The sequence below is a fragment of the Gigantopelta aegis genome, chromosome 5 (genome assembly GCF_016097555.1).
Source record: "Gigantopelta aegis isolate Gae_Host chromosome 5, Gae_host_genome, whole genome shotgun sequence".
Lineage (NCBI taxonomy): Eukaryota > Metazoa > Mollusca > Gastropoda > Neomphalida > Peltospiridae > Gigantopelta > Gigantopelta aegis.
Genome location: NC_054703.1, coordinates 14,400,105 through 14,422,717, shown reverse-complemented (window position 1 = coordinate 14,422,717; position 22,613 = coordinate 14,400,105). Strand labels below are relative to the sequence as shown.

At 36.7% G+C, this 22,613-nt stretch overlaps 1 protein-coding gene across 1 annotated transcript; it reads left to right on the top strand.

Annotated features, from left to right (window-relative positions):
* The first annotated feature begins 333 nt into the window (after nucleotides 1-333).
* Nucleotides 334-22,047, top strand: LOC121373288 (ras-related protein Rab-11B-like). The gene is made up of 6 exons (XM_041499821.1): nucleotides 334-592; nucleotides 10,038-10,149; nucleotides 11,867-11,950; nucleotides 13,652-13,845; nucleotides 14,584-14,664; nucleotides 15,858-22,047. Exons 1-6 carry the CDS (start codon nucleotides 553-555, stop codon nucleotides 15,995-15,997), a joined length of 651 nt encoding a protein of 216 aa, XP_041355755.1. The 5' UTR covers nucleotides 334-552; the 3' UTR covers nucleotides 15,998-22,047.
* The last annotated feature ends 566 nt before the right edge of the window (nucleotides 22,048-22,613 follow it).

The following is a 22,613-nucleotide window of genomic DNA, read 5'->3' as shown; positions in this document are numbered from 1 at the left end:
CCCAATCCCCCCCCCACCCCGGGTCGTACGCCCATGCCCACTAAAATATGTAAGTGCCCCTTCCCCCCCCCCCCCCCTTTCAAGCCCTTGTTTTTTTTTATTGGGATGCCCTTTTTATGAGTCCACCACCCACAAAATATGTCCTAGATTCACACCTGGGAAGGATTTCTTGTGTGTGTGTGTGTGTGTGAATGTTTGTGTATATGGAGGGGTACACGTATATATCTATTTTTAATGTGTGATCTAAAATTCAAGTTTTAGAAGAGTATCGTCTGCATTTCCGCTTCAGTAGTGACGTCATTTCATGCGCACTGAAGCAAGGGGCGTCGAACATCCGCCATATTGGTTAACTTAGCTGGGGATTTCGTATAGGCAATTTGACAATCAAAGACGGAAATCCTCTTCATCTGTTCCAATTTCGCTTAACATTCAAAACATAAATACCAACAGACTTCGTCAGGTCGTTGTGTGACTGTATTTGGTCACTTTGTGACCACATATTTGTATTAGAAAGTTTTGTTTACAAGCTACTGTCAAAGCGGAAGAGGAGAAATGGGTACGAAAGATGACGAGTATGATTACCTATTTAAAGGTGAGAACAAGGTCGAAGATGTGATCAAGAATCTTAAAATAAAAGAGAACCCTTCTAGATTTATTACGCACTATATAAAGCCTTTTAATAGCATTTTATTGAGTTCCTGGCAGGTGCCGATTGAGGTGGTACAAACCGAGTTCAGTTGTGAACTCGGTTTACAAATTAATGGTGTGTAGGCGTTCACTAACATCGCCTGTTTATCTTGTATAAAACAACTGGGGTCAGAATCTGACTACTGATGATAACTGCAGTGTGACATGCAAGTAGATTGAAATGTCTTGGGTTATACCTGCAGATCTGCAAATGTGGGAGGGGCCTCAACGGCTTAAGTAGTGCATTACTGTACAGACGTATTATTCTCTCAATTACTAGAATTGGGAGACTATTTCAAAATATTGGGTCCCAAGTTCAGCTAGAAAACGCAGTCCTCTGAAAATATGAGAGAACGATCGCTTTGTTCGCACAAATCTTAATTTTGCATAAACAATTTTTTGTTCACTCGAAATTTGGATCACTATTTTGATCATGAGAATGAAAGTTATAGATTTGCGTCCACTGCCCGCATGCCGTGAAAGGTAACGCCGAAAATGTTAATTATTAAAAACAAAAAATCATTATTGGCACAAAAAAGGCTCTTAATGATCATCACACAAATTCAAGTTCCAAATCGTCAATAGTGGTAATGTCTACAAGGTCCTTCGCGCCAAAACTGCCATCTCCGTCATAACTTCTGAAGTGTAGCCCAGTAGAGCATTGAATCCTCGAGCAGGAAGCTGTAGCTATATTCCAAACATTGCCGAAAATTGCCGAACTCTTGATGTGTCGACCTTATTTGGACTTGAATCTATGGAAATAATAGATCAATAAAAATAATGAAAAATGAAAAAAAGCCTCGTGTTTTTAAAATTGTTCGAATGCAAATCTATAACTTTCATTCTCTTGGCCTTATTTTGATATAATGTGGGTTACCTGGATTTATTTCTGCATAACCGATAAATGGGTCTGCTCTGGCTAAGTAACCACTTATTTTGTTGCATGAATAATATTAGCATATAGCGAGTACGGTTATGATGATCATGAAGTTTGTAGTTCACTAGTAAAACACTTGCTGCTTTGTGCAGTCAATCTAGGATTGATCGGCCCATTGAATTTGGGCGATTACAGACATTGAAATAAGCATTATCTGGTAACACATTTACAGGTTACCACAAAATATAGCCTGTAACATATAGGTTACCACAACTATATGAAACTTAGAATAGAATTCCTGTTACTATTACTTTTAACGCGGGCGTTCTGAAATTGTAGCGGTGCGCGCGAACATTGGTACGAGAAACGAAATCTGGAAGTAAATTTATCTAGTGGTTGCAGCTTAAACACAGATTGCCGAAATTGCTTTGCAATTGCACGAACATCGGTGCAATTTCTTGCTAGAAGATGAAAAGCGGAAGTTAAATCATCTTGTGGAGGCTGCTTAAAACGCGGAATGACTATAATTTCTTGCAATTGCACAAGTGTGCACGAACATCGATGCAATTCCTTACGAGAAAATGAAACACGGAAGTCTGGAATGCATTGTCTGGTTTAATTTCGGAAACGAAACTACCATTCTGTTGAAATTTTTGTCAAGAACGAAACACCGTTTTCGACTTTTCTTACATGTGGTTAGTGCTGCAACGATATACTGGTATACCGTGATAATTGATCAACTTGATACAAACCGCAGTATACTTTTGCGTATCACGATTTTTACACGCTATTTTTTCCTTGTATCATATTTGACTTGAAATAGGCACAGACAAACAAAAAACCAATCATTTTATTAATTGATGATGACAGGAAATGTAACAATCAGTCAAGCGTAGTCGCGGCTTACTTGTTGGCATACGAAGTGATAGGTCGGTTAAACTTAGTTCTAACTTCTAAACAAAACATGCTAAAAGTCCGATAAAAATAACCAGTTGACATTAATTACAAATAAATGTTTTGTTACTTGCACAATATTATGCATTGTTCATTTACGTTGGAATACGGCTATGGCTATCATCTTCAAAGAAATAAACCAACAAGTGAGAATCGCACTTCGCTGTTTTTCCCTGAACTCGGAATACTTTGGCCGATCGTTCAAAACACCTCGGGCAATAACCTCTGGTTCTGTCGATCTGCCGAAACGTTGCGATATACTTTCCGTGTCAAGCGAGCAGCAACGGAAAAAAGCCAGATAGTAAGGATTTCCGAATGTGACTATTTATAAATTAGTTTGAAACAGTCACACCGGTGTTCTAATAGACTAGTATTGTGTTAAAAAATAAATATGACAAAGAACAACATTATGCTACTAATAAATGTTGTGGTTTATATAATCATTTAGGTCTATGATGGAATCAATATTACAAATATTTCGATTTATATACTTAAATTTTCTGCTTTCATTAAAAAACCCACATAAATATTAAATTTTAAATAATATCAATACATATTGCAATACGGTTTCTTATATCGCAATACAGTTTTTACCGTATCGTTGCACCCCTACATGTGGTAACCTGAACGACCGTTCTCAACTTATTTCGATACCTGCTATTAGTATTACTTATTCAAACCATAACTGGTGTACAGCAATGGTCGTAAGTACATGTAAAAGATCCCTTGCTGCTAATCAGAAAGACTATATGCAACAGGGAATACTCTGTAAAAACCAGTGTACACGTGACGATCACGAGTAGCAGGCCTGGGGCCTAATTCACAAAACTCTCGCGACATCGCAGTGCAATGCAAAAAGACTTGCAAAGAGGATGCTTTGCTGTCTAGCAGAGCCTAAGAGAGATCGGTGAATTGGGCCCGTGACCTGCATTTTCAGTGATACTAATCATTTTGTCTCATGTCAAATTGACCCTACTTAGTAGGCCTACTACTAGTTTGTCCCTATCCGGATTATTTTGCCACCAAATACATATTTTATATTGATGATATTACTAAACCATTTAACAAAATACAATTTAATTCATGAAAATACGAAGAACTTGAAATATGAAAAACACATTTTACAAAACGCAGAACTCGTTTTGAAGTAAAGTTAATAATGACAACATTTAAGAAATATTTGATTATTAATTAGACTAAGGCTTGCCAGATCAGAGATCGACAAATCTGCTAGCCCGACGCCCGTGGCTAGTGGTTTTTAAGTTCGGGCTAGTGAGAAACGCAAACCCCCCCCCCCCACCCCTCCTTAAAGCTCAATCGTGGGTTTTTTCTTTTTCTCTCAGCTGAAATTTTGTTTAATAAATTGATTGTGATGTTTGTCATCGAATAATATCAACAACACAATAAGTATATAATAATAATCCACTTGAACGAGGTCTGCAAACTGCAGTAACATGCGATCTGTACATCGTCACAGTTACAGCATGCATTGTTTACTTTTCCCTTTCAAGTTTCTGGCACAGGAAATAAGTCGTAATAACATGCATGTTTTGATTGGTTGGACACGTCTCGTGGTAGTTAATCTCACACAATACCTTTTTTGTTCATCAATTAACAACGGATTAGATGCCTTCATTATATTCTTTTGATATCGGTCTGACACGGGATAATGCCCTGTCTTTGAGCAATTGGCATCACCGTTCCTGGCGACATAAATAGTAGGCCCTAAATGTATAACCCACTACCAAATTCACATGGTCAATGTTAATTTTCATGAAATTATGGCCATAGCACATACAAATTTAATTAAACTTTGGCAACAAGAGTGGGACAATAAAACAAGACTATGGCACTATTTGATCAAACCAAAAGTTAATTCTAAAAAAACTCATATATTTAGATCCTAAAACCGAAAAAAACATAAATAGGCTCCATTTGGGAGTAGTCTTGGGCTTGAACGACAGGAAACATGGAATTAATAAGACCCCCAGTTCTATGTGTACAGTATGTAAAAAGATAGATAACGTCAGACACTATTTATTTTACTGTAATAAATATAAAGATGAACGTGCTACTTTAAAAAATACTATTACTGACCTAGATATTAAATTCAACCCTATCAAATTATTTAATCCACCCCTAATGCATAAATGATTAGTGGAGCAGGCTTTAATGACCTTTGTAGAGAATTTAACATATTAAAATAGGTCAAACCTTTCTTATGATAAATAGGACAGCCTGAGGACTGCCCTTATTATTATGTAATATCTTATCATATACTGTAGAATACTTTATTTTCGCGTGGAATTTATTTTCGGGTGTGAATGAAATTCGCGAAAATAAAGGCTGACAAAAAAAATAATAAAAAAATGTAGTCTCGTTCAACTATACCACATTAGTTTCCGATGTACGAGGCTAGTAGTAACAAAGCGGTGATCCCTCCTGTCACGGAACAAACCACAAAACACAAAAGCTGTTTAAAACTTTAAATCAAGAACACGATAAGTGCATACATGATAATAAAACAATACTAACACTAAAAAGCTTTATCATTTATGCTGTTTTCCTTCACATGTGCTAGCGATCAGTTCATCAGACAAGAGTCTACACGTGTTCAACGACCGGAAGTAAACATGCATTATCACAGTATATTAAAAATGTGGAAGTGAAAAAATCCAGACTGGGCTATATGTTCAGATGTTTCACAATTTTATTTTTATTTTTGCCTGTTAGCCAATCACAAACCGTTTTGAACTAGTATTTTGACGGCAATAAATATTGTTTCAATCAAACGTAAGCAGTACTAGCAGCGTGTGCCTTCAAATTTCGTTTCGTTTGTTTTCGGTTTTTGTTTAAATTATAACAATTATAAGGATTAAGAAAAACTGCACGCGGTAAGCACCTTCTGTAAGCTAATTAACTTGTAAACAAAGTCTTGATTGGTTAAAGCAGGAAAACTATTGTTTTATGTGTATAGAACTCATGTGTACATGTAGGATTAGTTCTACAGATTAGCGTAACAACCAGCAAAACTAAGTTCTGTTTTTAAAACAAAATTATTGACATCTGTACTTCGTTTTTTTTATTGATGGGGGTTGGGGGATTCGCGAAAATAAATTTTCATTAAATCACGGGAATTTTATCCCACGAAAATAAAGTATTCTACAGTACCCTCTACGGGGATAATGGCCCCATTTCCCATGCCTATTATGACAGTGGTAAGGATAAAGGCTTATCCTCTCCTCCACCTCCTCCTCCCCCCCCCCCCCCCCCCCCCCCCCCCCAAAGTTATCTTTTTACCAACAATGGCAGATACTTTTCAGTCAGTGACTGTATGTATGTCTCCAGTGATAGCTCTTACTTATTCCGTGGTAGGGTGCTTTTGGGTGCGGTAGAGTGTAGGTGGTTTCGACCGGTAGAATGCCTTTTAGGGAGGCCTCCCATCCCCGGCATTTCCGCCCCGTGGAAATCTGGACCAGCTAACTTGGGCTTACCCGCCTGTTGGACTGCTGACTGGATTGGGAGCGATGCCGCCCCCCCCCCCCCCTTTACGAATCCCTAGCCTCCAGGGCTCTAATTAAGTAATTAGACATTTCATATGTTTATCTTTTTTATTAAATATATAATTAATTCTATAATTCATATTTAGACAAGCCCTACTGAAAACTGCATCAGCCAAATTAAGATTTAAATTCATAACCTTTTTTTTTATATATATATATATTACTTTTTGGTGCATTTGAAAGTTATAACTTAATTATTTATTTAATTAAATTTCCGCCCCATTTATTTTGGATTATGGTCTTGTCAACAAAATTTTCAAATTGTCCACATCGTCTTAACTGCTCTCCCCCCCCACCCCAAAACCCCCCCCACCCCACTCCCACCCCCCGAACCACACACTGGCTATGTCAGAGGCTGGATCCGTGGTGTGCGTGCCTGAACCTTTAAGGATATGGGCACGTTAATAGAGCCCTGTGGCTAGTGACTTTTAAAAATATTTGTCATACTCTGCAGATGGTGTCTAAAAAATTCACACGATAAGCACAAGTCGTCAGTATTGGGATGCGTCAAAATCATGGCAGCGTTAGGGTGGATATTTATGTCGTCTGTTCGTCAGGTTATCAGTGCCGATACTTTTGAATTGCCCGTGACTGTCAGTGTCGTGAAGTTTCGTTTTTCATTTTATTTGTTTTATGATTTTCTTGGTTGCCCATCAGCCAGCTGTTTGACAAAGAATGGTTGCCCGCAACATATTTTGGTTATCCCGGGCATGTTTAAATGTTTAAATATTTTTAAATTGTGTAGTGATTAATGAAGCTTGCATAGCAAATCATGACACAGTACTGAACAAAATGTTCCCGTATACAATATCAGTGCAGCAGGCCTCAGAAAATTGCGAAACCAATAGTTTTATTCGTGCGTTGCTCGCACCAATATAATTTTACATATAGCATACTTTTTGTTCGCACGAAATTTGGATTATCATTTACTTGGATATATACCGGGTTAACTTGTGCAACAAGAAAATTGGTTACCTAGATTTATTTGCATTTTTTGCGTAACCACTAAATGGGTCACACAGATTTTCATTTCTCTGTGGCCTGTGCAGTAAAAATAAAGATATGATTCTGAATCAGTATTAGATAGGTACAGAGTATAAGTGTCTCTGTGGAGGGATCTTATAGTACTTGGTAACATTGAAAAGATACATTTTAAAAGAAAGAAAAATGTTATATTTAATGACACACATTTTATTGACGGTTATATGGCATCAGACATATGGTTAAGGACCACACAGATATTAAGAGAGACGAAACCCGCTGTCTTTTCAATTATCAGCAAGGAATCTTTTATATGCACCATCCCACAGGCAGGGTAGTACATACCACAGCCTTTGATATATAATATACCAGTCGTGATGCACTGGCTGGAACGAACATACATTTTATGTTTGTTAATTAACCTATTGTGGAACGGTCTGTCTAGGATCGATCCTTGCCGATGGACCCATTGGGCTATTTCTCATTCCAGCCAGTGCTCCATAACTGGTGTAACAAAGGCTGTGGTATGTACTATCCTATCTGTGGGATGGTGCATATAAAAGATCCCTTGCTGCTAATCGAAAAGAGTAGCCCATTAAGTGGCAGGTTTCCTCTCTCAATATCTGTGCGGTCCTTAACCATATGTCTGATGCCATATAACCATAAATAAAATTTGTTGAGTGTGTCGTTAAATAAAAAACTTCCTTCATTTGATTATGAAGATGTTTTTGTGCAGTTCAGTTTTTAGTGATGTGAGCTTTAATTGATATATATATATATATATATATATACATACATACATGTGCATGTAGCTGAGTTAAATTTTGACAGGTATTTTCACATTATGGTTGATGAAAACCTATATTCACAACAAAACCCCCCAAAATACTGTTACTGTTAGTCATGAAATTAATGTGAGCAAGATATTACTCCCTTTTTTTTTAATGTCAAAAATATGCCCTATGTATATTGTATTGGCACAATAATTACATGACACATTATATATTTCTCCAGTAATTCACCAGAAATAAAATAAAAAATAGAACGACAGAAAAAACAAACGCCTACACGATATGAGCATTTTTTAGAATGAAAGTATTAAATTTTTAAATCAATGTGCTCTAGTGGTCATTAATCAAAAGAAATTTTTAACTGTACATGTATTATTTCATGTCGGTAAAAAGTAATCATGTAATGAACAAGAAAAACCCTACATCTTAAAACAAATTATGGGTTTTGAATAAACAAAATGGTCTTAAGAACTGTTGTTGTTAACACTAACTAGGTTTACTTTTTGCTCCATACATTGTCATTTATGTGGTCTTCTGCATAACTAACATGTGGATAGATTGTCAAAAAGGTCTTTTGTGTAAGCAATGTGAGAAAAACACAAAGTAAATATACTGAAAACAACTGCATATGTATGTGTATGTATATGTATATGTGTGTGTGTGTATATATATATATATATATATATATATATATATATATATATATATAATATCATATATATATATATAATATCATATATATATAATCTTGTTTGCAGTGTGGCCTTTAAAAGTTGAATGTACCAGACATATTAATGAAAATAAGCATTTCAGTGTGTACACGTACACGTCCCAATGCAATGACACCATGACTCATTATAGAGGGCTGGACGTAGCCCAGTGGGAAAACGCTCACTTGATGCGCAGTCGGTCTAGGATCGATCCCTGTTGGTGGACCCATGCATTAGGCTATTTCTTGCTCTAGCCAGTGCACCACCAAAGGCCGTGGTATTTGCTATCCTGACTGGGATGGTGTATATAAAAGATCCCTTGCTACTAATGGAACAGTGTAGCGGGTTTCATCTCTATGACTGTCAAAATGTCCATATGTCTGGCATCCAGTAGCCGATAATTAATAAATCATTGTGCTCTAGTGGTGTCCTTAAACAAAAAAACTTTCATGGCGCATTATTTTCATGATTAACTGTATATAAATTGAAAAACAAAAATCTGTACATCAGGGTACAAATAATTACCAGGACGTAAGGGTCTATTTAGAGATAATGGTCATGGGTGAGTCATATATGAGTAAATATATAAACGTGTAGGTTACTAATACTATATGTGGTTTATTTTTAACGCCCGTTTGTTGATATAAAGGTTGTGTGGAGGATTAGAATTCACATTTTCATGTTCAAGTAGCACGTCTTAAAAACTCTCACTCTTAGTATGTCTGCCTTCGACATCACTGAACTTCACCACTTTTGTTACGTTATGGAATATGTTTCTGATTTTGATGCAAACTTTATTTTCAAAGGTTGGTATGCAGACCTGTGTCAGTGTATGTAGTAGGGATTGTAAGATCTTTGAAAAATGACCTGTAATTTTTTTTTTAATTTAGAAGGTGAATTTCTACTTAGCTGCTACATGTAGGTTTAAAAAAATGTATTGCTTTTTATTTATTTTAAGGGGCTATTTCAAGCCATAAATCTGTGTGTGTGTCGTATGAAGACTTATATATACATTTATTATCCACCTAGTTCAAGATATTCAGGGAAATCTAGCCAGTATGACTCACGTGTGTCCAATGACTTCACATGCACAATAAATGATTTTGTGAAGTGATGTTATAACTTATGCGGCTTCCCCAGTCTTACATATATATGTAAACACATCGTTTCATTGTCTTTTTTTTGTTATGTTTGAAATGTTCTTCATAAAAATAATATTTTGGATAATGTGGATAATAAAGAAATTATTACACTCACGTGTGAATCGTACTGATTTTACGAAACTCATGTCAGGATTCATGTATTGCTCTTGCTCGGGTAATAAAAAAAATCCTGACACTCGTTTTGTAAAATGATTACGACACACAAGCTCATATAGTAATATCTATATATGTATCTGCATAGTAAACAACAGGTACATGTATACCAATTCATGTAATTATTTACAAGTTTTTTTGTTGTTTTTTTCTTTCAGTTGTGTTAATTGGAGACTCTGGTGTTGGAAAAAGTAACTTACTTTCAAGATTTACACGCAATGAGTTCAACCTAGAAAGTAAAAGCACAATAGGAGTTGAATTTGCTACACGGTATGTAACTTGCAACATTTATAGGCATTCATGTCTGGTTTAACCATTTTAAAAGTGATGTGTATCTTGATACCAAATCCATCGGTAGACCCATTGGGCTATTTTTCGTTCCAACTAGTGTACCATGTCTGGTATATCAAAGGCTGTGGTATGTGCTATCCTGTCTGTGGGATAGTGCATATAAAAGATTCCTTGCTACTAATGGAAAAATGTAGCAGGTTTCGTCTCAAAGACTCGAAATTATCAATTTTTGACATCCAGTAGCCGATGATTAACCTTTTGAGTACTGTATACTGTATATAGTGCATTCCCCAATTCATATTTCCTGCCGTTTTGCACACGACACTCACCGTAAACGGAAATATAATAAAAGAAAAAAGTTTTTTTTTCAAAATGGTGGCTTTTGTTTTGATTTTTTTCAATTGAAAATGCCTTGAAATTTTGAGTTCAAAAAGTGGTTTTCGGCAAGTGTTTTCGCTTGACAACAATGGCGGCACGTCGCGGTCATTTTCAGGGATCGATAGCTGATCGTAACAGCTAACTTGATAATAAATTTGATCGTTTTACCAACAACGAAAATCACCAAATATTGAAATATAAATCGTAGTTCGGGTTTAAAAAAAAAATCTGGTCAGAAAACCACTGTTATCGGGAATAATGGACATAAATACTGGGCAACTGGCAACAAATGCCCGTAAGTAAACACAACTTTTAGATTTTTTGCCTAATTTTAATCACCAATAAATTTTTTAAAAACCCCACAAAAATGATACTTAGCGATTCATTTATGAACACTTTATTTCATGTATTTATCAAACATTTAAGTGAATATATGTGAGTAAAAATTATAAACTTGTACCCACTCAGTGTGGTTTTTGTTAAAAATTAATCCAGTAGTCTAAAGGTTAATATATCAATGAGCTTTAGCGGTGTCATCAAATCAAGGGCGAGACTTAGTCCTGTGGTTAGGGCTCGCTTGATGTGCAGTTGGTTTGAGATCGATCCCCATCAATGGGCCATTTCTTGCACCTCCCAGTGCATCACGACTGGTACATCAAAGGCTGTAGTATGTGCTATCCTGTCTGGGATGATGCATATAAAAGATCACTTTCTGCTAATTGAAAAGTAGCACATAAAGTGGCGACAGTGGGTGTCCTTTGTCAATATCTGTGTTGTCCTTAACCATGTGTCCGTCACCATATAATCGTAAATACATGTGACGAGTGCGTCGTTAAATAAAACATTTCCTTCCTTTGTTAAATAAACATGCTCTAGTAGTGTCGTTAAATAAATAGAGATTATTATATGAGAATAGTGTGTTGTACTGATTTTACGAAACGAGTGTCAGGATTTTTGTATTGCCCGAGCGAGAGTGAGGGTAATGCATAATTCTAACACTCGTTTCATAAAATCAGTACGACTCGCATGCAAGTATAATAATTTCTTTATTATCCATATTATTATTATTATTGTTGTTTTCTTTATGAATAACAAGGCCCAACTAAAAATGTTTCAGCCACAGCTACAAGTAGACGACGAAATGACGTCAGTTTGAGCTAGGACTGGAGAAAAAACGCCAGGTTATGACGTCACTTCCCAAAATCACTTCATTACACTTATTAAACGTGTTCTTCTTCGTATGATTATTATTAACTCAGTTATGTTGAAACATATGGATAATAAAGCAACGTTTTAACTTTTACATTTATGTTTGCAGGAGTATACAAGTTGATGGTAAAACTATAAAAGCACAGATCTGGGACACGGCGGGTCAGGAGAGATACCGGGCAATCACTAGTGCGTAAGTCAGTTTTATATTACTCTGTCTGTCCTGCTGGAATCTCATGTGGTTGAAGATCCAGTCGTATTTGCAGGGATGTATCCAGACACTTTGTGAGTCTGAACATGGGGGGCGGGGGGGCTTCCCAAAAGAAAGTGGCACTGAAAATGCCCAATTTTTGTACAAAAAAATTCCCAATATATATATATATAATAATCATCCATTAAAGACTTTAGTAGGAGATATCACTGGCACTATAATTTGCAATATCTCCTGCAATATTCTCCTAGGAATTATCGCTTCTTATAATCTTTCTTGTTCAAATTTTAATCACAAAACATTATTTTGTTAGTCACTGTGTAGGTTTCAGTCACTGTAGGTTTTAGCGCTAAACCTATCATTAGTGACATCACGCCACTCTCGTTCTGCTAGTTAACAAGTCTACCACTGCCAAATAGAGTGACATTCAGCCCACATTATTGACATTGTTTTCAAAATTGTTGCAAATGAAAAGAATGATAATGGATGATAAAAAGAATACCCGCTCGTGTCTTGTGATATCATAATTTATCAGCATGAGTTTATAACATTATTAAATCCGAGGCTTGCCTCTATTTATCTGGTATTGCATCATTCAGTGGCCTGAAATAATAGCCCACATATGATTTACTTGCTCTAATATTCCCAATCCTGATGCCAAAAAAACCCTGACTTGCCCGACGGACAGAAATTTCTTGTATTACCCGATCGAAAGTGTATGGTTTATATTATCTTGGTTATGTAGAACTATGTGAATAATAAACCATTGTTCTTTGTTTTTCACATATTACCGAGGAAATAATAAACCATTGCCATTATTGCTTTTTTAGATATTACCATGATTGCTTTTTTTAGATTTAGATTATTTTTTTTATATATCCCCCTGTCCTCTTTCCTTTTAACTGGCGTCGTGGTAGGCCATCAGTCTACAGGCTGGTAGGTACTGGGTTCGGATCCCAGTCGAGGCATGGGATTTTTAATCCAGATACCGACTCCAAACCCCGAGTGAGTGCTCCGCAAGGCACAATGGGTAGGTGTAAACCACTTGCACTGACCAGTGATCCATAACTGGTTCAACAAAGGCCATGGTTTGTGCTATCCTGCCTGTGGGAAGCGCAAATAAAAGATCCCTTGCTGCTAATCGGAAGAGTAGCCCATGTAGTGACGACAGTGGGTTTCCTCTCAAAATCTGTGTGGTCCTTAACCATATCTCTGACGCCATATAACCGTAAATAAAATGTGTTGAGTGCGTCATTAAATAAAACATTTCTTTCCTTTTACTCCTCTGTAATCCATCTCATTTCTTCCCGTTCTGGCAACTCTTATCTTTCAACTTCTTCCGCTGTGCACCTCCACATCCCAGTCCTCGTTCTCCAACTGTGGCAGGTGCTCGTCTCTTGTGGTAATCCGTGCCACAAACCCATTAGCTTTTAGCTGTGGACTTAGTCTGACCACTTCAGAGTGTGTTCGGTAGTTACGTCTGCCATTGTTAAGAGGCACTTTTAACAACCTACTACACTCCCGAAAGTTACTACAGGCGGTCTTTAGTTAGTGCTGTGAGTCGGACTTGCTGTGTCGGATATTACTGAGGAAATAATAAATAAACCATTGCCGTTCTTGTTTTTTTTTCAGATATTACTGAAGAAATAATAACACATTTAAGTTTTTTCTTCTTTTTTTTAGATATTACCGAGGCGCCGTTGGAGCTTTGTTAGTGTACGACATCGCGAAACACTTGACGTACGAGAATGTCGAGCGATGGCTGAAGGAACTGCGCGACCACGCTGACCAGAACATCGTCATAATGCTCGTGGGCAACAAGAGCGATTTGAGACACTTAAGAGCCGTACCAACAGATGAAGCCAAAGTTTTCGCAGGTTCGTCTTTAACGGAGGTCGGGGAGGCGAAATGTAGTCTAGTGGTAAAGCATTCGCCTGATGTGCTGTCTGTCCAGGATCAGTCTCCACCGAAGTTATTTGCAGATTGTGTTAACCGGGGACAATGAGATGTAGCCCAGTGGTAAAGCACCCACTAGTTCTGATGTACACAAAGCAAAGACTGTTAAGTTCTTAACATTTTCCAAGTGCCTAACTTTAGGTGGCATGGATCCCTATCCCCAAAAACCCAACAAACTTGCATCTTCTCAGGAACTCCCATGCTTGTCAGGGTTTCTGTCAGAGGGTAAAATGGGTATGGGGCCATACCCAAATTTTTGAAGTTAATATTTTTGACAAAATTAATTACTCATCATTAGTGTATGATTTTCTTAACCCTAATCCTAAACGTAACTTATTTTCTTTCTGGGGTGACCCTCCAAAACCCCTTGTTGACTCTGGTTGCATTCAATTCCATAGCGCCATACCCCAAAATTTCTTTCTGGCAGAAACACTGCTTATAGTACTGGGTGTGCCACATTTTGTCATCACAGGCATACATGTAACAAACCCCCCCCCCCCCCCCCCCCCCCCCCCAAAAAAAACCACCAACAACACAACAACAAAAACACCCCAAACACCAAAGAACAACCCCCAACCCCCGTTAACTTGTTGTATTGTAATAACCAAAATGTTTTATTATTTTGTTTATAAAAGTAACTTCTTTGTGGTCTGTTTCAGAGAAGAATAATCTATCATTCATTGAAACCTCTGCTCTCGACTCAACAAATGTGGAAGCTGCCTTCCATAACATTCTAACAGGTGAGTTCTTATTGACATTTGACCGGCCTCAGTGGCGTCATGGTTAGGCCATCGGTCTACAGGCCGGTAGGTACTGGAATTTTTAATCCAGATACCTACTCCAAACCCTGAGCGAGTGCTCCGCAAAGCTCAGTAGGTAGGTGTACACCACTTGCACCGACCAGTGATCCATAACTGGTTCAACAAAGGCCATGGTTTGTGCTATCCTGCCTTTGGGAAGTGCAAGTAAAAGATCCCTTGCTGCCTGTCGTAAAAGAGTAGCCTATATGGCGACAGCAGGTTTCCTCTAAAAAACGGTGTCAGAATGACCATATGTTTGACGTCCAATAGCCGATGATGAGATAAAAACCCAATGTGCTCTAGTGGCGTCGTTACATAAAACAAACTACTTTTCTTATTGACATTTGTCAGTGCTCTACAGTTAGTGCAACAAAGGCCTGTGGTATGTACTATCCTGTGTGTGGAATTTTGCATGTAAAAAAAATTCATAGCTGCTAACCTGAAAAGAGTAGCCTATGGTGTGGCGACACAGAGTTTCCTGTCACTATATTGCCGGGTTTCATAGAGGGCTTTAAATTCCTTAAAATTCTTTGAATTAGATTTTTTTTATAGATTTTTAGGTCTTTGAAAGTCTGAATAGTATTAAGTCTTTACATTCTCACAAATCATAGTCAAAGCAATGATGAAATCTTTTACAGCTGCATGCATTTGATATTTTCTAGTTGTAAGGTTAAATCTATCATGATGCATGTAACAAAAAAAGCTCAGTGGTAAAGCGCTCGCTTAATGCATGGTCGGTCTGGGATCGATCCCCGTTGATGGGCCCGGCCAGTACACCACGACTGGTAAATCAAAGGCCATGGTATATGTTATCCTGTCTGTTGGATGGTGCATCTAAAAGATCCCTTGCTGCTAATCGAAAAGTGTAGCCCATGAAGTGGCGACAACGGGTTTTCTCTCTCAATATCTGTGTGGTCGTTAATAATATGTCTGACGCCATATAACAATAAATAAAATGTGTTGAGTGCATCGTTAATAAAACATTTCCTTCCTTATAAGAATATACTAGATGACAGCCATTTATTAATCGTCAGTTGTCTTGTTTTTTGCAGAGATTTACAAAATTGTATTATCAGAAGAATATATGAGATGACAGTCGTTTATTAATAAAAGTTTGTCTTTTTGTTTTGCAGAGATTTACAAAATTGTATCTCAGAAGAATATACGTGATAGTCCAGATGATGAGAGCTCACCCAGTAGTAACGTACAAACTATTACTGTGGCGCCCACCGATAACTCGGCGGGCCAGAAGAAACAATGTTGCAATGTGTGATTTAACGCCAAGATAGCGGAATAAGCAAGGACATGGCCAGCAGTGCGGTTAGCCAGACAAACACACACACACACACGCAGAGTACAGGCAGAGTGACGTCCCCTTTTACACACAACCGGTCCAGTTACACACTGCGGCAGTTGAATGGGGCGGATGATTTCAAGAAAGTTTTTTATTTTGTGTCCCTAAGTGAAGTTTTCGATGTTTGGAAATTCATGAATGAGCTTCGTGCCTGCTGAATTGTGTTGTTGATGATTCACTACCTTTTTAAGCTGATGTTTTTTTTGGGTTTTTTTTTAATGTGTCTAAAATGTATATGTATATCTAACTGCATGTCATGAGACAGAAAACTGCAGCCCTTGAAATTCATGTAATCTTGCGGCAGGAGTTTGGTACAGATAACACTAGTATAAATACCAGGGGTCTAATTCACAAAGATCTCTTACACTGCTAGACAACAAAGCATCCTCTTTGTAAGTCTTCGCATTGCACCGCGAGATCACAAAGTTGCGAGAGTTTAGTGAATTAGGCCCCTGGCCTCAATTTTACAAAACATCGTAAACCTAGTTTTGCATGTGAACATAAAATCTATGACTAAACCACAATTCTTATTACTATTATAAATAGTACAACAAATGGAGTTTGAAGTAAAACACATTTCATTGTCTTTTTGTCCTTAAAACGCTCCACCCTCCACCTTCCGTATTAATGTCATTTTCAGCATGAAATATATTGGCACACATTTAAATGTTTGTCCAGTACAACTGCTAGTCCTAGATGTGAACATGCGATGTTTTGTGAAATTGGCTACTGGGCCCACTTTTACGCAGCAATCTTATCGCAGAGAATATGAGTGCTTTAAGTGCATAACTACTTTGTACACTTACGGTGATCTTAGCGCTAAGATTGCTTCATAAGACGGATCTGGAACCATATTTTCGAAGCCATCTCAGCACTATGAAATCGTAAAACCATCGTAGGGTTGTGACGTCACTACAGCACATGCCATGGTGATGTCATAGCTTACGATGGTTTTACGATTTCGTAGGCTGAGATTGCTTCGAAAAATGTGTGACCAGGGCCCATACTTCTGAAGCTATCTTAACACTGTGATATCATAAAAATGTCCAGCTGTGGCATGTGTCGTAGTGCTAGGATAGCTTTGGAAATCTGCAACGTGATAATGATAAAAATGCTGTCAAAGATCTTTTTACGGCTGCACTGCTGTTTGCAAATGTGAAATTTGAGGGCTAGATACTGTACGGTGTAATAATGTTAATTGTATGTGGTCCTCGTTTAAAACAAATATATATTGTGCAATATTTCTGGTTGAAATGTACAGTTTATTGCTTGGAATAGTAATTGTTTGTAAATTGGGTGGTTTTTGTTGGCCTGATCAGACCTCTGGAAATTAATATTTTAAATTTTATCAAAACCCTTTTATAGGTTATGCAAATTTTTTTAATTCAGGTAAACCATTTCATTTTTGTGTAACCTGTCGACCATGAAAATGATGTCTTAAATTTATTATGTAAATGAAAAATAGACTTTTGTGAACAAAAGTTAAAATTCTCACAATTCTTCAGAGACCTATACAATGTGTTTCAAAGCTCAAGATGTTGCCTTGATTGATACATTCGTTTCCAAGTCAGAATTTTTAAAAAGAGCAAGGTGGGTTTTAAAAAAAAAAAAACATATTTAAGAAGTATATCATATCGAACAGCGATGTTTCTGCCAGAGAGTAAAACGGGTATGGCGACATACCCAAATATTTTTGTCATGTTTTTTAAGTTATCTTTTTGACAAAATTAATTACTCTTTAACATTACTGTATGCTTTTCTTGAATCAAAACCCAAATTTAACCCATTTTCTTTGTGGAGAGGCCCCCATACCCTCTTGTTAACTGTGGTTGCATTCAATTCAGTAGCGACATACACATAAATTTCTTTCTGGCAGAAACGCTGAATAGTTTCGACATAATTCAGAAAACCTCAGTTGATCGTGAAAACAAAACATTCAGATCTCAAAATTAAAGGGAGCTATCAATCATTCTCCCCATTACTCCCTTGAAAATAGTTTTACGGCAAGTAATTTCTAGCTTTCCTAAGCATGTGACTTTATATGTTTTGGATATATTGTAATATCTTAAATGGCTCTTCATAACCTTACTTTAGGGAAGCAGTGAATGACTCCCCTCGATTATTTTTATATTTGGGTCGGATTTATTTACGTCACAGATAAATACATGTACAAGATTTTTAAAATGTTTGCGTTTGTTGCATGCTGGACAAATCTGTAGGCAGTTAAACACTTAAAAATAAGTTTTAATTGAAAACGTGAAGGGGTGGGGGGGGGGTGGCAGGTTGTTGAAAAGAGAAACTAAATCGCTATTTCAGGCAAGAAACTGAAGTTTCAGAGAGAAATGCCACACAGTATTTAAGAGGACAGACCGACTTGTAATATTCTGTAAAGCCAATACCAAATTAGTGAACTATAGTACACGATACCGGTAATTACTGACCCACTTACTTTTACTGTACATTTGAAGCTAATTGTAGTTTTAAAGTTGTGGCATCGATCACACACAAAATGTATATATATTAAATTGAAATAACAGTTTATGATAATAACCTAAGCGACTACGTCACAGAGCAGACATAAGCCTCCCTAAAGCCCACTTTCCATTAACGCGAATCTGTGCGCGTCGTTCCGTTTCCACATGCGGATGTGTGCTTTTCCATATCTATATTTTTTTCAGGCAGATAACTAATTTTACTTTGTTGGAATTTACTTTAAGCCAAAAGTCAGTGCTTCACATTATGACATACACCACGCTGAAAAATCGCTCATTGATGACTTTTTTTTCAGCACGTGGAATCGTGTATGTGGAAAGGGTCTATGTAAGTACAATGTTTCGATAAACTTGTGCGAAATGGCGCTAATGGAAAGTGGGTCGTAAGCAATATTGCATTGTTATGTTCCATTCTCTTTGCATTGCACTGTGAGATCGCAAAGTTGCAGGACTTGGTGAATTGGGCTAAAGTTTCTTACATTACGTGGCTGTGGTAACTTGAGTGGCCAGTAAAAAAAAAGCAAACGTGCAGAAAATCGTTAAAAATAATGGTTTTATTGTGCCCTAAATTATTTAATTTTTACAATACGTAACCCAATTATTTGACCTTTTTGTTTCCATGTTTAAACTATATTACTATTTGGCTTGATGCTCAGAAAATTATTTTACTGCTTAAAATATTGTAACCTAATTATTCAGTCTTTATGTTTCAGTTTTTCAAACCATATTAATTTTTGTTTTGGTGTGTCTGGGAAAAAAGGTTATTTAAAAAAAAAAATTACCATTTATTAATGTGCTTTCTATAATATATGTAGATACGGTTATTATGCTAATGAAGATTTAATCTTTAATTGTTATGGACTGACAAAATGCAGATGTTAATTTCTAATAAAATACAATAATTTTGTCATAAAAAATTAATTCAAAGCTGTACACCCTTTCATGCATTACTCGTATCTACTTTTTAACATTTTGTGGAATATGGACTTTCCAGTTATTTTCTGCTTTGTATGCATTAGTAAAAACAAGTTTACATAAATTAATTTTCATCTGGTCATTTAACCTTGTATTCAAGTATATATTGGCAGACTATTATTTGTATTCATAAAACATTTGACGTGCGACTTCTTAAAATCGGATCGCTATTAGTACGGTTTTATTGCTTTGATACAGAGTCCAGTATTGATTTCACTATTATTCTCTGTCACGGTCTATAGCCCACTGCAATTTGCGATACAAGTAAAATATGAAGAGTTCCATCGCAAAATGTGATAAACGCCATATTAAAAACCATTGTACAAACACCACTCGGACACTGTTCACACATGGACAAACACAAGTTCAGATTGTTTTCAGCAAAACACAATACAATTGTCTGAGGATATATTGCAGATTGCAGAGAAACTGGCGTAGTGTTTATGGTGGTTTGGAATAAAACCTGTTTAGGATTGGGTGTGTATAGTGGCATTTATCGCGTTTTGCTATGAAACACTTCATATATCTTCCAATGTTTCATTATAATCAATGCTGGTCCAAAGGATTGGTGATGAAAATGGTGAAATATATATGCCAAACCGATAAAAAATTATTTAGAATACATTTAACAAAAGACGGCATAGGCCCATGGGTTGGTTATGTCAATTTGATTTTTAAAAATCGGTTTGTATTATGTTCAGACCGAATGCAGAATTTCACATTTTTACTGTAACAGGATCAAGCCGATATCCTACGTCTTTTAACCAGTTAATCTCTCATTTTGTGTAAACTATTTTTCGTTTAAGCAAGTTTTGAATGCGAATTTCAAAAACAATTGGCGAATTTTATTTATATTTGGCAAAATAATTTGATGAACTAACTGATACTTTGTTACAAAATAACTGGCTTTCTGCACGTTTTGAAGTCTTAGCAAATAAGTTGGCGACATTTTCTGCTCACCCAGAGCTAGCTCTGCATCAGTGAGATGAACATCAACCGGTTACACACACAGGTTAATGATTTACCTGTATTTGTTTCTGCTTAACCAATTAATGGATTATGCAAATTTTCAATTCCCAGAGGCCTGTCTGAAAAGTATCTTTTTTTTTTTTTTTTTTTTTTTTTTTTTTTTTTTTTTTTTTTTAAAGACTTGTCAGGTAAAATAAACATTCATCTGGTAAAATTATTTTAAAATCAGCAGGCCATATTTTACTCTCCATTTCGAGCCCTGTTATTAAGTTAACTGGGGACTAATTCACTATAGTCTTACAACTTTGCGATCTCGCTGTATAATGTTACAAGACTTGCAACGAGGATGCTATGTTGTCTAACAGAGCCTAAGAGACCTTTGTGAATTAGTCCTCTGGATTAAAAAAATAATAAATTATGATAATGTTAATTTTATCTGACGGTGGTGACCGGATGAAAAGCGGATTTGCTCTTGCCTGTGTGTACTCCCGTTTTGTGGTGAAACATTCTGTTTACCCGATCTTTCCAGTATGAGCTGCCTGTTATCCTGTCCACTTATTTAATGTTATTGTAAAATGGTTATATTATCTTATAGAGATAAAAATGAAAATCCTATGTGCACATTTCTTAAATTGTTTTGCTTTCTTACTGAAAATATTTTGTATCTACTCAAATTAATCTTCAATTGTAAATAGGTGTACATTGTTTAAGGTGATATCACTATGACACTGCGATTGTTAATGTGTTGTTGTTGTTTTTTTTTCCTTCTGTTTAGACGAAAGACATTACACCAGGGTACTAGCGTTTCGGTGTTGAGGTATGTGTTTACGAACAGCAGGATACATTTTCACTGTAGCCAACTTTAAAAAATTCCATTTTTCTGTAAGCAAGGTGTTAGCTGCATGCTAAATTGTACATTGTTCATTCCATCTAAAGCCATGCATTGTCTCGTTTCCTTAATCAGCATTCTCATTATGCGATTTATCGTATCGACTTGCGTCTTGAGAAATAGGACCAGTTCTAATCGGTACATCTCCGAAATGACATGTTGTACCAATTTAGGTGTTCTCACTATAGGATTCAATCCGATCACATGTGACAAAGGCGGTGCAACTAATCGCATTACGAGAACGCCGCTGTTAGAAGATAACAGAACTGAGTATGGTGCCATTTTATGTTATGGGAAACTGCTAACTCTATACCTATGTATCGGATGGTTTGTAAATATGTTTTGGAATATGAACATGCTTAATAGTAGAGCAGAGGGGAATCTTTCCTTTCATAATAAGCCACTTTTATCTTTCTGATGTTTGGGAGGACAAATTAACCAGAATTGTGTGAAGGGTAGGGGTAGGGGAGACATCACAGGTACACATAGAAAAGTGTGTTCTATTCTAAAGCAAAAAATCGCCCATGAGGCAGAAGTGTTTTCAAGTCTATCTCTTTACTTAGTTACAATGTTGAATACTGTAAATCATGCAATTAATATGTTGTGATGTGGGTTCCAGGAAATAAATATATTTATTGATTTTATTCATTCCTGGTTAGTTGTTAGTGTTGTCTATGAAATTCAAACCTTTTTCTTCTTTTTGCAAGTTATTTTCGTGCCGATATCCAATTAAGGTTCAAGCACACTGTCCTGGGCATACACTTAGCTATCTGGGCTTTGTGTCCAGGACAGTGGGTTAGTTGTTGGTGAGAGAGAAGAGGGTGTAGTGGTCTTACACCTACCTATTGAGTTGTTAAAAAACCGCTCTGGGTGGGAGCCGGTACTGGGCAGTGAAAACTCGGTACCTACCAGCCTTATGTCCGATGGCTTAACCACGACAACACTACAAGTTCATGTAGTGGTCATATTTTACCACTTAAATTTCATGCTCACATTAATTTTCTGATTTACTTTAACTAGGAGCCTGAGCTAAAATGTGCAGACTGCTGCTAATATTTTGTTCTTAATACATAATGGGGTTTTACAATACTCGACCATTTTTAATTTCCACAAAAGGGGCAAAATTCAGGAAAAGGGAGTTATGTCCCTTAGCGAACCTATCTCTAGTCTGGCTCAAGTTTTGACCACTTGAACTTAGAACAGTGTTTTA